This window comes from Argentina anserina, chromosome 6 (assembly GCF_933775445.1).
Source record: "Argentina anserina chromosome 6, drPotAnse1.1, whole genome shotgun sequence".
Classification (NCBI taxonomy): domain Eukaryota; kingdom Viridiplantae; phylum Streptophyta; class Magnoliopsida; order Rosales; family Rosaceae; genus Argentina; species Argentina anserina.
Window position 1 is genome coordinate 16,496,566 of NC_065877.1, and position 14,480 is coordinate 16,511,045.

General features: G+C 41.1%; 1 protein-coding gene across 1 annotated transcript; it reads left to right on the forward strand.

Annotated features, from left to right (window-relative positions):
- The first annotated feature begins 3,653 nt into the window (after positions 1-3,653).
- On the forward strand, positions 3,654-4,826 carry LOC126796963 (NAC domain-containing protein 2-like). The gene has a single exon (XM_050523670.1). It carries the CDS (start codon positions 3,654-3,656, stop codon positions 4,824-4,826), a length of 1,173 nt encoding a protein of 390 aa, XP_050379627.1.
- The last annotated feature ends 9,654 nt before the right edge of the window (positions 4,827-14,480 follow it).

A 14,480-nucleotide genomic window follows, 5' to 3' on the forward strand; every position in this document is an offset into this window, starting at 1 on the left:
ATACAGTAGAAGTTTGGAGGATCATGTGACTATGTTGGAGAATGTATTTTTGTTGCTGCAGCACAATGATCTTAAAATTAAACTGAGTAAGTGTAGTTTTGGTGTTGACTCAGTGGAGTACTTAGGGCATATAATTAGTGCTGTAGGTGTGTCTATTGATCCCAAGAAAATTGAGTGCATTAAAGATTGGAAAAAACCTACAACCCTTAAACGACTGAGGGGTTTTTTTAGGATTGGCTGGGTATTACAGAAAGTATGTGCAACATTTTGGGCTAATTGCTAAGCCTCTAACAGATATGTTGAAGTTGGGTGGATTTCAGTGGACTCAAGAGTCAGAACAAGCCTTTGAAACATTGAAGCAGGCATTGATGAACACTCCAATACTTGCATTGCCAGATTTTTCTAAAGAATTTTGTGTTGAGTGTGATGCATCAAGAATCGGCATTGGAGCTGTATTATCTCAAGAAGGGCACCCCATAGCCTATTTGAGCAAGGCTCTCGCACCAAGGTATATGGCTCTGTCAGTATATGATAAGAAAATGATGGCAGTGGTGTTTGCAGTACAACACTGGAGACCCTATATGCTTGGCAATCACTTTAAAATTTATACTGACCACGGGACCATTCAATATTTCTTGGAGCAGAAAATTCAAACCCCAACTCAACAAAAGTGGCTCTTAAAGTTAGCAGGGTATAACTACTCCATATACTACAAGCCTGGTAAGCAAAATGCAGCCTCAGATGCTTTGTCAAGGAAGGAGAATTTGGGACTAGATGTGAAAGAAGTCATTAGTAAGTATGTGGCTTTGCAGGCAACTACTGGTATTTCTTCTCCAATTTATAATTTTATTCTGGAATTGCAGCAGGCTTGTTTAAATGATGATGAAGCTAAAGAGATTATTACCAAGCTGCAGGCAGATAATTCACAATGTCCAAAATATGAGCTGAACAATAATCAGTTGTTGTATAAGGGCAAGGTTTATGTTCCAAAGAGTGATCAGTGGAGAAGCAAAATCATTAGTGAATTTCATAATGGCTACAATAGTGGACATGCTGGGAGATTGAGAACTATGAAGAGAGTGGCTAGAGCGTTTGCATGGCCTGGAATGCACAATGATGTTAAGTTGTATGTTTCCACTTGTCACATTTGCCAACAGAATCACTATGAGACCATACTTCTTCCAGGGCTGCTTCAACCTAATACTATCCCTGACAAGGCTTGGACATGCATATCACTTGATTTTGTGGAAGGGTTACCCAGCTCCAATGGTAAAACAGTGATAATGGTGGTTATTGACAGGTTCACAAAATTTGCTCACTTCCTGCCTTTGCGGCATCCTTATACTGCTTCTATGGTAGTGCAACAGTTTGTTGAAGGAATTTATAAGTTGCATGGCATGCCTAAATCCATTATTTCAGATAGGGATCCCATATTTCTTAGCTATTTCTAGACCACTTTCTTTGAGTTGTAGGGAACTACTCTTAGTAAAAGTTCAGCTTACCACCCACAAACTGATGGCCAGACAGAAAATCTCAATAGAACTTTGGAACAATTTTTGAGGTGTGTGTGTGGAGAAAGACCTCACTCTTGGGCTGAAGCTCTTCCTTTGGCAGAATTCTGGTACAACAGTTCTTTTCACTCAGCTATTGGTATGACACCATTTCAAGCCTTATATGGGTATGAACCTCCAGTGGTTAGAGCATATGTATCGGGGTCTACTGCGGTTGAAGCTGTAGATCAACAATTGAGAAGCAGAGATCAGTTGTTAGCTGTTATAAAAAGGAATTTGGCGATTGCACAGGCTAGAATGAAGCATTTTTATGATAAAAGGAATACATAGAGAGAATTTGCTCAAGGTGATTGGGTTTATTTAAAACATCAACCTTACAGGCAGCAATCAGTGAAGAAAAGACTATTTAACAAGTTGTCACCAAGGTATTATGGGCCTTATCAGATCGAGAAAAGAATTGGCAAAGTGGCATACAAGTTGATTCTTCCTCCCACTGCAAAGGTTCACCCAGTCTTTCATGTATCTCTGCTGAACCCTTACAGTCCTGGACCCTTACAACCCTAGATGGTATCCTGCAAAGATATTGGCTCGGGGAATGTTCAGGAAGGGAAATGTTGCAGTGACCAAATGGTTAATTCAATGGATTGGCACTGCTAAAGAGGAAGCCACCTGGGAAGAAGCTGATGAGCTCATGAAACGCTTTCCGGATTTCAAAGCTTGAGGACAAGCTTTTGTTTAATGGGGCAGCAATGTTATGAAATTCATCTGTTTCGGGTTTCCTGTGTTTGTTAGGAGATGTTGAGTTGTAAGCACGAACTAGGCACATGTGTTCTGTTAATTAAACATGTCAGTTAAATTAAGTCTGTTAGGAGTGGTAATTGGGATTAGGAGTTGACCAGTGTCTCTCTGACACGTGGCATAGTTGTTAGGTCTGAATTGGTACAAAGGGGCGCAGCTGTAGCTCTTATCATCATCTATGAATATCAATCAGTATTTTCTTTTCAATTTTCTCTCTACATTTTCTTTTTATCCGAATTTAGGGTCTCATCCCTAATATCGAGATATATGGCTGCTCCTTCCGAGGGGTTCAGGCAGGCCGACCCGGTTCAATTCGAAGAGCTTGTCGCTAGTCGGGGACTTAACGTCGAGGAAGGGAGTTGTCCGCCCTACACACTGGTCAGGGTCTGGAGCCGATCCCCTGATGAGCCCAAGGCAGGGCGAAACCAGTATATTGCCCCGTTGGATAAGGCTGGCTCTATGGGGATGGAACGCCACATGAACTAAGTGTGGCAGCCGAATGACTAGGTCCGTGACACAAACATATCAAGCCATTGGAAGAACCAAGCAGACTCATGGACCCGTCAGGAATATCCTCTGCAAAAGCATCTTGCTGACGAGTATGATCACGATAGTTCCATCCTTGGAGATCTACGGTTCTGGGACAAGTATTCAAGGGATTCAATAATAGAAGTCTGAAGCTGTTGGATATGTCTGTGACTGCAAGAGCGAGGTTCTTCTTAACAGAATAAGGTTTAATTCTGAGATTAAAGCACGCCATGACTTGCAGACAGTTCGAAATCGTAACAAGGATTTGACGGGCAGCCTTGACAGTATCTCATGTATGACAACTTGTCATGACGAGGCAAGGAAACCAGTTGCTGCTGCCGGATGAGGCCCTCTGCCATGTTATTTAATGGTTATGGGAGCTAGCTCAGTTGCTTGATTTGAAAGACAACCGTATATGTGATTATAGCATTCAGGATTGGAGGTCTTTATAGGAAATGTCTTGTACGAAAAGGAACAGGAGTACGTACGGCCGTACGCGTGTTACGATATCGAGATGGAAATGGCCTTTTTTTTCCTGATCAGATATACAGGTATTCGAGGGAATATCCCAGAAACAGAAACCATTTCTGATTTGGTAATCCTATTGGCTCACTGTTTGTGTAGGTAACCCTAGTTTTCAGTCTATAAAATGGGACCAAATGCGTACGGTATCTTCATAGCCGAAAATCTCACGTTCATTCTGTCCCCAAACTGAAGCTAGCCCTAGTCAATAACTAGTTTCTATAAATCCTTCGTTGAACTTTAGTTGTTCGTCATCACCTATCTCTTCATTCCCAATAATCAGAAGCAAGAATCATGCAGCAAGGGTTTTCAATGGAGGAGAGGGGAGGAAACCAACTTCCTGGTGAGAGGTTTTTCCCTATGGAGGACGAGCTAATTCTCTTCTACCTGAAGCCCATGTTAAGTGGAGAAAGGGTGCCGGGAAGAAACAAAGTGGTATTCGATTGCGATCTTTACGGTCATCAAGAACCTTGGGAGATATGGGAGGCCTACAAGACCAAAAGACCAAACGACTTGAGGCTCAATAAGGATCTCTACTTCTTCACCCAACACAAGAAGATGAGTTCAACAGATAAACGCATACGCCGAACCGTTGGAAGCGGCACCTGGCATGGAAACATCTCCAGCAAGCCAGTGAAATCTCTTGAGACTGGTCGCGTGGTTGGTTCAAAGAAAGTATTTAGCTATGAGAGTAAAGCATCTGTGCACCACGGTTGTTGGATCTTGTATGAGTTCTACCTTGATCGATCACTCAGAGACAAGAAACAGAAGGTGAACGACTATGTTCTTTGTTTGCTACGAAAGAATGGTGATCCCAAATCCAGGATCCAAAAGAAGAGAAAGCTACTTGAAGAGGAAGAGGTTCTTGAAAGCATATGTGCCTCTGACGATGGGGAGCACTCGAATACGGAGCAAGAAGAGTTGCTTGGGCCACAAGCAAAGCGACGAGAAACCATGTCATCCATTTATAGTACGCCGGTACCACTACCAACGCCATCAGAAGAGGATGCATTCTTAGCCCAACTAGAAGAGACACTGGAATGCTCTGAAGATGATCACACTCCTTCCTCAGAAGCTGAAGCATTCCAACGATTAGCTTCCGAGGTGCAACCAGACTCTTTCTTCAGTGACGATCATATGGTGCAGCAAATGGGAGCTGAAGCCCTAGGGGAAGTCGATCTGTATGGAGGGAACTGCAGTGACTCTATGATGGATGAAGCACTCCAAGGATTCGCTTACGAGGTGCAATCAGACCCTTTAATTGGTGATGATCATATGGTGCAGCAAATGGGAGCTGAAGCCCTAGGGGAAGTCGATCCGTATGGAGGGAACTGCAGTGACTATGTGCTGGATGAAATGCTCATGTCTTTCGCGGAAAAGCTAATGAATGATGGGCAGCCAAATGCCATGGAAGTACTGGGAGAGTGGAATGCTGGTTATTCAAATTTCGAGTACGCAGCAATTTAGTTTATAGCTTGTCTCTTTTACATCGATCTCAAAGAGAATCGATTCATTCATGTAACTTCATGGGGTTAAGGCATTAATTAATTAATTCCCCCCTATTGTATTTTCAACTAATATATGGGTGTGAGGGCCTAACCCCCCAGCTAGACTGGGGTCCAGCCCTTGTTAAAGAAATATGTCATCTCCTTTAGAGAAAATCATTACCATTTTTCCTCATCTGCGTATTTCAATATAAGCATTAATTTTTCATGAAGAAAGTCTTAAGTGGTTGAGGGAAAATCGGGGAAGACAGCATTAAGTAAGGTTTCAATGGACGACCAGTCCCAATATTTTTATGTTAACTGCAATATATTGGTTAAACTGTGAATTTCCCTTTCTTTCAGTTTTGATATTCTTCACTGGATGCGCTGAAAATACAATATCTAACCAATATTGGCCTGATTGAAGTCATTCGATCTTTCATATTTTAGTATTCTTTCATGTCATGAGAATTAGGAAAAGTTTAGTGGTCGATCTATGTGTAATGGACTAATGGTGTATGCTTTGTTATATAAGATACTCGTCCTGTAAAAAACATCAGAAGGTGATTTATTGTTGCTGGAAAAAGCTGTAAAAATAAATTTCTAAAAGCACCTGCTTGTCTATAACACGATTGAAAACTAGTTACCAGTCTCAATAACAATACATGTAGTTGCTGTGGTTTGCATTCTCATTATAGATCAGATGATCATGGCAGGTGCTAAAACTCCAGGCCTCCACTATAATTAGGACCAAGAAGAAAAAAAAAGAAAAAAAATAGGTGTGATTTATAATTCTAATTCTAGCTAGCATCAGGGTAAGTTAATATTAACTAATGTATTTGTTTAAAAAAAACTTACCTCAAGACTTGTCTGAGGCTTATAAAGCTTAAAGCTACTTATAAAACGACTCTGTTTTTTTATTTAGACAGTGAGGCATAAAACATTTACGTCTTTCATGCCTATAGCTACGTTTTTCACGCCTTTTACTACATCTTAAAAAAATAAACTTTTAAAGTGTCTTATCCAGAGTGAACCTTCACTCTGAAATTATAGAGTGAAGTTCTAATTTTGGTACACTTTTTGGTCAAATGTTTTCACCATAACTGATACAATATTTAGGTGTGCTATTCAAGATCATCTCTACAAACTTTCATCCAATTCAGACATTGCTAAGGTATTGAAATTAGATTAAATCAATGAACGAATTAAAGCTGTTCAACGTGAACCGTTCGTGTAAATCTCGATTTTAAAAGCTCAAACCGTTGTTAAATTGGATGAAATTTTGTAGAGATGATCTTAAATAGCATACCTAAATATTGAATCACTTATTGTGAAAAAATTTGACCGAAAAGTGTGCCAAAATTAGAACTTCACTCTATAATTTCAAAGTGAAAGTTCACTCTAGATAGGGAGTGTATATATATATATATATATATATATATATATATATATTTGTTCCGGGAGAATTACTATTCTACCATTGTGTGTGTCTTAACCTAATAGGTTTCCTGTGAGTAGATAGATTAGCATCTCTGTAATAGATAAGGACTCCAAATCCTACAGGATTCTGGTTTTGTAATGCCTATATATAGGCCCCCATATTATTCAATAAAATACAGTTATTTCATCATGCATCACGTTATCACGCACTTTGCCCTAAAACCCTGAACTTTTAGAGCCCTAGAAATTTTCTTCTCCCGTCGGTGCTCCTCGTCGGCGACAGCTCCTGCCGTTCCTTGCAGCCTCTGCTCACCGCAGTTGCCGACCCCTGCAACCCCTTGCTCCCCGCAGCTCCGTAGGGTCTCCTCCGCATTCGCTCCGCAAAATCATCTTTTTGCTACGCAAGATCCCACATCAAAGCATTTAAAATTGCTCCCCCCGCATATTCACGCAAGAAACGCAAACTTCACAAGCAAAGTCTTCGCTCAAGAGAAGCTACTCCCGTCTTCCCCACACCTTTAAAGGTAAATGTTTCATTAACGTTCCCACTTTTGAACGTCTAGATATATTATATCGAGCGCTATTAGCCTTCTTCTTATCTTCATTCCGGCCTTTCTTATAACGCCGATGAGACTATAAAGGGATGAGTTTCCCCTCTTGGTCGAATTTTTTGTGTGACGGTCCTGTGGGAGTCACGATTCTTTTGAAAGGGAAGTTAATCGATTTTCGTGTGAGTGCACCTCTATTTTGGGTGCGATCGTGAATATCGCCATTTGCATCGATTTTTCTTATGGCCATATACGTCACCCCTTCTAATTCTTATTATACTTGAATCTAATCGATTTCGTATTCGTTTTTGTAGATGTCATCGCCATCTCGACCGGAATTTGGCCTTCTTGATCTAGAAGACAAGGAATACCACCGTTGGGTTTCCAATATGGAACTCGCTTTCGAGAGCCGAGGGATCGAAGGCATGTTTGCCGACCCTCCTGCTAGTTTCCCACCTATGGCCAAGACTCAAGCTCTCATCTTCATGAGATGTCACATCCATGCCACTCTTAAGAGGCAATACTTGAACGTCAAAGATCCTAAAGAATTATGGGACAAACTACGCTTGCAATACAACAACGTTCATGATAAGCTTCTCCCTGAATTGACCGTTAGATGGGATAACATCCATCTATTGGACTATAATAGAGTGGATGACTTCAATCAAGATATGTTATGCCTGCAATCCGATCATGGCATTGTTGGTGTCATCAAGACCGACCTAGATATTCTCAATAAGTCATTGGACACGTTTCCAATCAACTATGAGGTTCAAGCTCATACGTACCGCACTCATGTAGAGGAAGCGAAGATCCGGTATTTCGCCGAATTAATGGCACTCTTGGCTAAGAAGGAGAGGCATTTTGAGATCCTCCTCAACAACAACAATAGACCTGTTGGCACTAAAAAGATTTATACGCCACAGTCTAACTATGGGAAAGCTACTAAGCAAAAGAACCAATCAAGAAACGCTTCATACTAGCACCAAAATAATAATTCTCGTGGTGGGATGCAACAAGGCCGGTCTCGGCCCAAGTTCAATACCTGGACTCGTTATGGTGGCGGCACCGCACCCTTTAGGGGAGGCCATCCCCGTCCCAAACCTCAAGGAGGCCGTGTGCCTCCTCATACCTCCACTTCCGGTAATGACAAGTCTCCATGCTTCAAATGTGGCTCCTTCAAGCACTTTAATCGCGATTGTCACGCTAGCAAAGAGATGATCAAGGCATACTCCGCCTCCAAAAAGTTTCTACAACCCAAATCGAATCATGTGGATGAGGACTCTGAGATCGAGACTCACCACATCTCGATGAAGCCCGAGCCCCTTGCTTCCAAGGCTAAGCCTCTGGCCACTACCATGGATACTCCCGACTTTAATTAGTCGTTTTTAGTTTCTTCTAGCTTTATGATTTCAAGTATTGTTATCGCCGACCACCATTGTTATTGTTATTGACTTTGTAATAGTCTTTTGATTTTGGAATTAGAAGTTCATGTGTGATGTATTAAAGATTGGCATTTAATAAAATTTCTCATTTTCTTGTTTACAAGACGATCTCTTTGAGAATTTTATTTACCTTACACTCAACATGATGATCAACGTGTGCAACTCACGTGATTTTTAAATTGGACGTTTTTGGGTTACATAGGACCCCAATAGCACTACATTGTGATTTTTAAACTTCAAAATTTGGAAAACGGACCTCAGAATGTCAAAATTGATGTCGTTTGGCCGTACCCGGTTACTGTTTCGGCGTTTCAGGATCATTTTCTGGCGTTTCCGGTGCCGCCATCCGGTTTCTACCAGCGTCCCCTGTCGGACCTGTACCTCTGGCCACCGCCGGCCAGTTTTCTAGCAATCAGAGCCACCTGTTTCCGACAAGTTTTCCGACGTTTTTTCGTCGTTTCTCGTCATTTTTTCAGGCATTTTTCCAGCAATTCTTGCTGCCACGTTTTCCTAGTCCACATTTCACCCGGTTTTGAGTTCTTTTGACATGGTTTTCCAGTTAATTTTGTGGTTTACTCCAAGTCCGTTATATGCACTCACCACCACTCTATTTGTGTGTTTTACATCATTTTTGGATGGTTTCTACCACCCTAGTTTACTGTTTGGTATTTCACTGCTTCAATACCATGTGATACATTCGATGGAATCACACTTTGTTCTGATTCCCTTTCTTATAATATCCTACGACGTATTGTATAGAATTGTTCCCATGTCACTGACTCTCTTAATTTTCTTTTTGTAGATGTCCCGCGATGAAATCGAATGTCTAGCTAATTACGGAACCACCCACACTGTTCTATGACATAGGCAGTTGTTCACGGATCTAGTGTTTTCAACTTCTTCGATGACTACAATGATTTGCACGAAATCCATCATTCAAGGAAGAGGCACCGCTTCTTTTATGTTTCCAAATGGTACAACTCTCAACGTCGTTGACGCTCTTTATCAACGAAGCCTCCCTGCACCTTGCTAAGTTTTAAGGACATACGTGCCATTGGTTTTTACCTCGATACTTATGTTGAGAATGGAGAGGAATTTCTTTGTGTTACATCTGAGAGAGCAGGCCAGCGCCACATCTTAGAGAAGATAAAGAGTCTCAAGAATGATTTGTATCTTACTTTCATTCGAATCTTTAAATCATATGCGGTTGAACGCAACTTTTGTGATTCGGGCTCTTATATGCTTTGGCATGCTCGACTCGGGCACCCTGGACGTAATATGATAATTAGAATTCTTCTCGACAGCTCCAAGGCTTTCACGCCGTCAGTGGCGGCATCCCCTCCTTCACATGAGCTTGTGATGTCTCCCATGTTTTCTAATGCCTCCATGTCAATTTCTGATGTCCATCACTCGTTTTGCAAAGTTTGTTTTCTTTCTAAATTTCAAGGAAGTCCTTCTTTTGCTAAACCTTCGACCGAGAACATTCCATTCTTACAACGTATCCAAGGTGATATTTGTGGACCTATTCAACCAGAATGCAGACCTTTTAGATATTTTATGGTATTGGTTGATGCATCGACGCGTTGGTCACACGTCGCTTTGCTATCCATAAGGAATGCTGCATTTGCTAAGTTATTAACTGAGATCATCAAACTTCGGGCTCACCACCCTGACTATCCTATTAAATCCATTCGTTTGGATAATGTTAGAGCCATCTCCAAAACTTTTGATGATTACTGCATGTCTATTGGGATCGAAGTTGAACAACTTGTTCCTCATGTTCATTCACAGAATGGTCTAGCAGAGGCTACCATCAAGCGTATTCAGCTTGTTGCTCGAGTAATGGTTATGGGTACTAACATGCCGGTCTCTACGTGGGGATATACAGTGTTACATGCAGCGACACTTATTCATTTCAGACCCGCGGCTAACCAAGCATTTAGTACGTACCAGATGGTAACTGGTTACGAACTCAATATTTCACACTTACGCATCTTTGGTTGCATCGTATGCGTGCCTATTACGCCTCCACTGCGTACTAAGATGGGTCCTCAGAAACGATTAGGTATCTATGTTGGCTATAATTCCCCAATGATTGTTCGCTACTTAGAACCAACCACCGGAGATCTCTTTACTCCAAAATTTGCAGATTGTCACTTTGATGAGACATGCTTCCCGTCGTTAGGGGGAGATGGGAAGGTTAGCCTTCTAAATGAACGTCAGGAATTGACGTGGTGGGTCCCCACTATGTCTCATTATGATCCCCGTACTGCTCAAAGTGAGTTAGAAGTGCAACGCATTATCGACCTCCAGAAGTCACAGATTCGATGCCTGACGGCTTTGTAGATATTGCTAAAGTGACGAGATCAAACATACCCGCTGCAAATGTACCAGCACGGTTGGATGTCCCGAAATACGGGCGTGGAAGACAAGCTCCTGGACCTAGCAACGTTGGCACCGCCCCTGACAGTGGGACGAAGGAAAAGGGGGAGACCGATTAACTCTAGGGATTCAAAGCCTAGAAAGAAGCGAATGACCATGGCACAACACGTCATCAACAATGAATCACCATTGTAGGAAGTTGTCTCTGATTACATCTATGTCCATGAATCAACTCAAGTGTTACCGTGGGACGCTATGGAACCTTGTTTGATGCCAGAGAACAACGAAATCCCAGTGAACTACACAAGTGAGTAATCGGTCCAAAACTGAGCCACTACATACATTGATGATGTTTTCGCTTATTCCGTCGCACATGAGATCATATCTGAAGACGACATTGAACCTTGCTTTATAGCTGAATGCGAACCTAGAGCAGATTGGCCGAAATGGAAGGAAGCAATCCAGGAAGAACTTGACTTATTAGCGAAGAGAGAAGTCTTCGGAAAGGTTGAATTGACTCCAAGAGATGTCAAACCAGTTGGACATAAATGGGTCTTTGTTCGTAAGTGTAATGAGATAAATTAGATCGTGCATTATAAAGTAAGACTCGTGGCGTAAGGATTCTCACAACGACCTGGCATTAACTATGAAGAGACTTATTCTCCTGTTATGGTCATCATTACCTTTCGCTACCTCATTAGTCTGGTAGTGTCCGAAAGACTAAACATGCATCTTATGGATATGGTCACAACTTATCTCTATGGGGATCTTGACATAGAGATATACATGAAAGCTCCTGAAGGACTAGTTTTACCTCCATCAAGTGCCTCCAGACCACGGAGTGCTCATGCTGTCAGATTACGTCGTTCGTTGTATGGGTTGAAGCAATCCGGAGAATGTGGTATAATCGGTTGCATCAATACTTGGTGAGAAGGGGATATAAGAATGATGAACTATGCCCATGCGTGTTCATACGAAAGACAAATTTCGGATTCGTCATCGTTGCGGTTTACGTTGATGACATGAATATAATTGGTACTCTTAATGAGATTGAAGAGACCGTGTCTTATTTGAAGTCGGAATTTGAGATGAAGGACCTAGGGAGGACGAAATTTTGTCTCGGCCTTGAGCTTGTGCATAGGGCAGACAGTATCTTAGTCCACCAGTAGAATTACACGCAGAAGATGCTTCGACGTTTCAATATGGATCTATGCAATACATTGTCTACTCTCATTGTCGTCTGAAGTCTAGATATCAAGAAGGATCAATTCCGTCCTAAAGAGGATGATGAAGAAGTTCTTGGTCCTGAAGTTCCATACCTTAGTGAAATTGGGGCACTATTGTATCTTGCTCAATGCACTAGACCGGACATATCTTTCGCAGTTAACTTATTAGCTAGATTTAGCTCTGCGCCTGCGCTACGTCATTGGAATCAAATCAAGCATTTGTTTCGAGACTTGAAAGGTTCCCTTGACATGGGATTGTTCTACCCCTATTGCATAGAGAACACCGCCACAATATCTCCCCACACCACCGCCGTCGTGGAGACCGTGCACGGTGCCGAGAGTAGCAACCGGTCCCGTGCAGCTCCTTCCCCGATACAAAGACTCCAAACAACTTGTTAGTTGGTTATGTCGACGCAGGGTACCTCTCTGACTCTCACAATGCTCGTTCTCAAACCGGTTATGTGTTTACCATTGGGAATACAACGATATATTGCAGATCCACAAACTAAACTCTAGTTGCTACTTCTTCAAATCACGCAGAGATCATCGCTCTCCATGAATCATTTAAAGAATGTGTTTGGCTACGATCACTCGTTCGTCATATTTGTGATTCTTGTGGATTAGTCTCTATAACTGATCATGTTTGGCTACGTGCATTTATGAAGATAATGCTGCTTGCATAGAGCATACAAAGTTAGGTTTCATCAAGGGAGACAACACCAAGCATATTTCGCCCAAATTCTTCTACAATGTCAAACAACATAAGTTCTTCAATGTTCAGATCAATTAAGTGAGTTCAGAATCCAATATTGCGGATTTAGTCACCAAATCTTTGCCTAAATCTACTTTTGTGAAACATGTGAAGAGCATTGGCATGCGTCGTTTATCAGAACTTTAGAGTTTGGTGGACTTCAGGGGAAGTCTACATCACATGTTAAGATTTTTAAGTAGTTGGTGCGTTGTGCTATTTTTCCCTTCGATCAAGCTTTTGTTTTACCTAAAATGTTTTTGTTTTGCTTGACAATGTTTTTACCGATGCAACGTTGTGCGCCATGCAACCTAGGCATGTGACACAAGGGGGAGTGTTCCGGGAGAATTACTATTCTACCATTGTGTATGTCTTACCTTAATAGGTTTCATGTTAGGAGATAGATTAACATCTCTGTAATAGATTATGACTCCAAATCCTACGGGATTCTAGTTTTGTAATGCCTATATATAGGCCCCCATATCATTCAATAAACATACAGTTATTTCATCATGCATCAATATTCTGTTTAAATTGATAAGAACTATCTAATAAGTTTGGGTTATGAATTTCATTATATCTAAATGTAATATATTAGTAAGTTTTCATGTATATATGTTCTATTTGTATGTATATAATCATACATTTACATATTAACTACTAACTGTTTTTATAATATAAGGCTTATGTTTTATGCGCCTCAGGTTTTAAAGCTCAATCTCTAAAAAAAATGCATTAGGTACACCTTTGCATTTTAAAACATTGGTATTAACAGCGATTAAACCCCACCATCCTCTCCCAAAACTGGCCCGAGGAGTTTGTGAGATTATGTCATAAATAAAAATGAATTGACAAGATGTATTGGCTGCTTTCCTTGAAGTTCAGAGGGTAGATGTGCATGATAGGTATTTGGGGAACTACATGTTGGAAATACAAAGACGCAAAGTTTGAGAATATTAATGAGAACGTTACCAAGAAGCTCATCGTTTGGAAAGCAAAAATTTTAAGCTCTGCGGGCAAAGAGATTTATCAAGGCAGTAGCTCAAAGAATGCCAGATTGCCAGTGTATGCCATGAACTTCTATCTACTCCCTAAAGGTTTGTGCGCATGAGACACATATGAAAAGAAAAACGAAAATACAGAGGGGAAGTTGGGATAAGATGTATCCCACCGTCCCACGTACAGTCTTACTAAACAAGGAGGAATGGAATTTATATATGCGCAAACGCAAGGATTGTGGCTAGCGTATTGTTTCTAAACCTTGATCACTCTAATTGCTCATTTTGGGAGATGAAATTGGTAGAGTATCCATCCTTTTCTGGGAGAAGCATCAAGCAAGGAAGAGCGATCCTAGCTCAAAGCGCGCATGCAATGGAAAATACGATAATGTTCACGTACATATATATGGAATGATAACTAGCTTCCTAATCCTCATTCTTATATAAATTCTGCATAATGGATTGCGAGAGAACTAGCCTTGGTTCATGTCTTCACTTCTACTCAGTTTGTAATTCATTCTCTGTGGAAGATATTAAGGGAAAGCAGAAGTCCTGGCAAGCTTCAGCCTTCACGTGTTCGTGTCGAGAGATTCCAACAACTTGTTACCGACTAGAGATGGACTGGTCTTTAATCGGTTGTTGGTCCGGCGGAGGCTTATATAGGAATCCAGGACGTCCCATGACCAAATGAGGCATAAGGCAAAATTAAAGATAGGCTACTAAAAAAATAAAAATAAAAATGATTTTTTTATTTTACATTTCTTGGAAAGCAATATGTATTAAATGTTACATAAAAGATTAATAAACTATACTACGTAATAACATTAATAACTTGTAAGAAGCTTATATC

Bases quoted from the DNA above. Each gene is read 5' to 3' on its own strand.
- LOC126796963 (XM_050523670.1), top strand. From the start codon at position 3,654: ATGCAGCAAGGGTTTTCAATGGAGGAGAGGGGAGGAAACCAACTTCCT.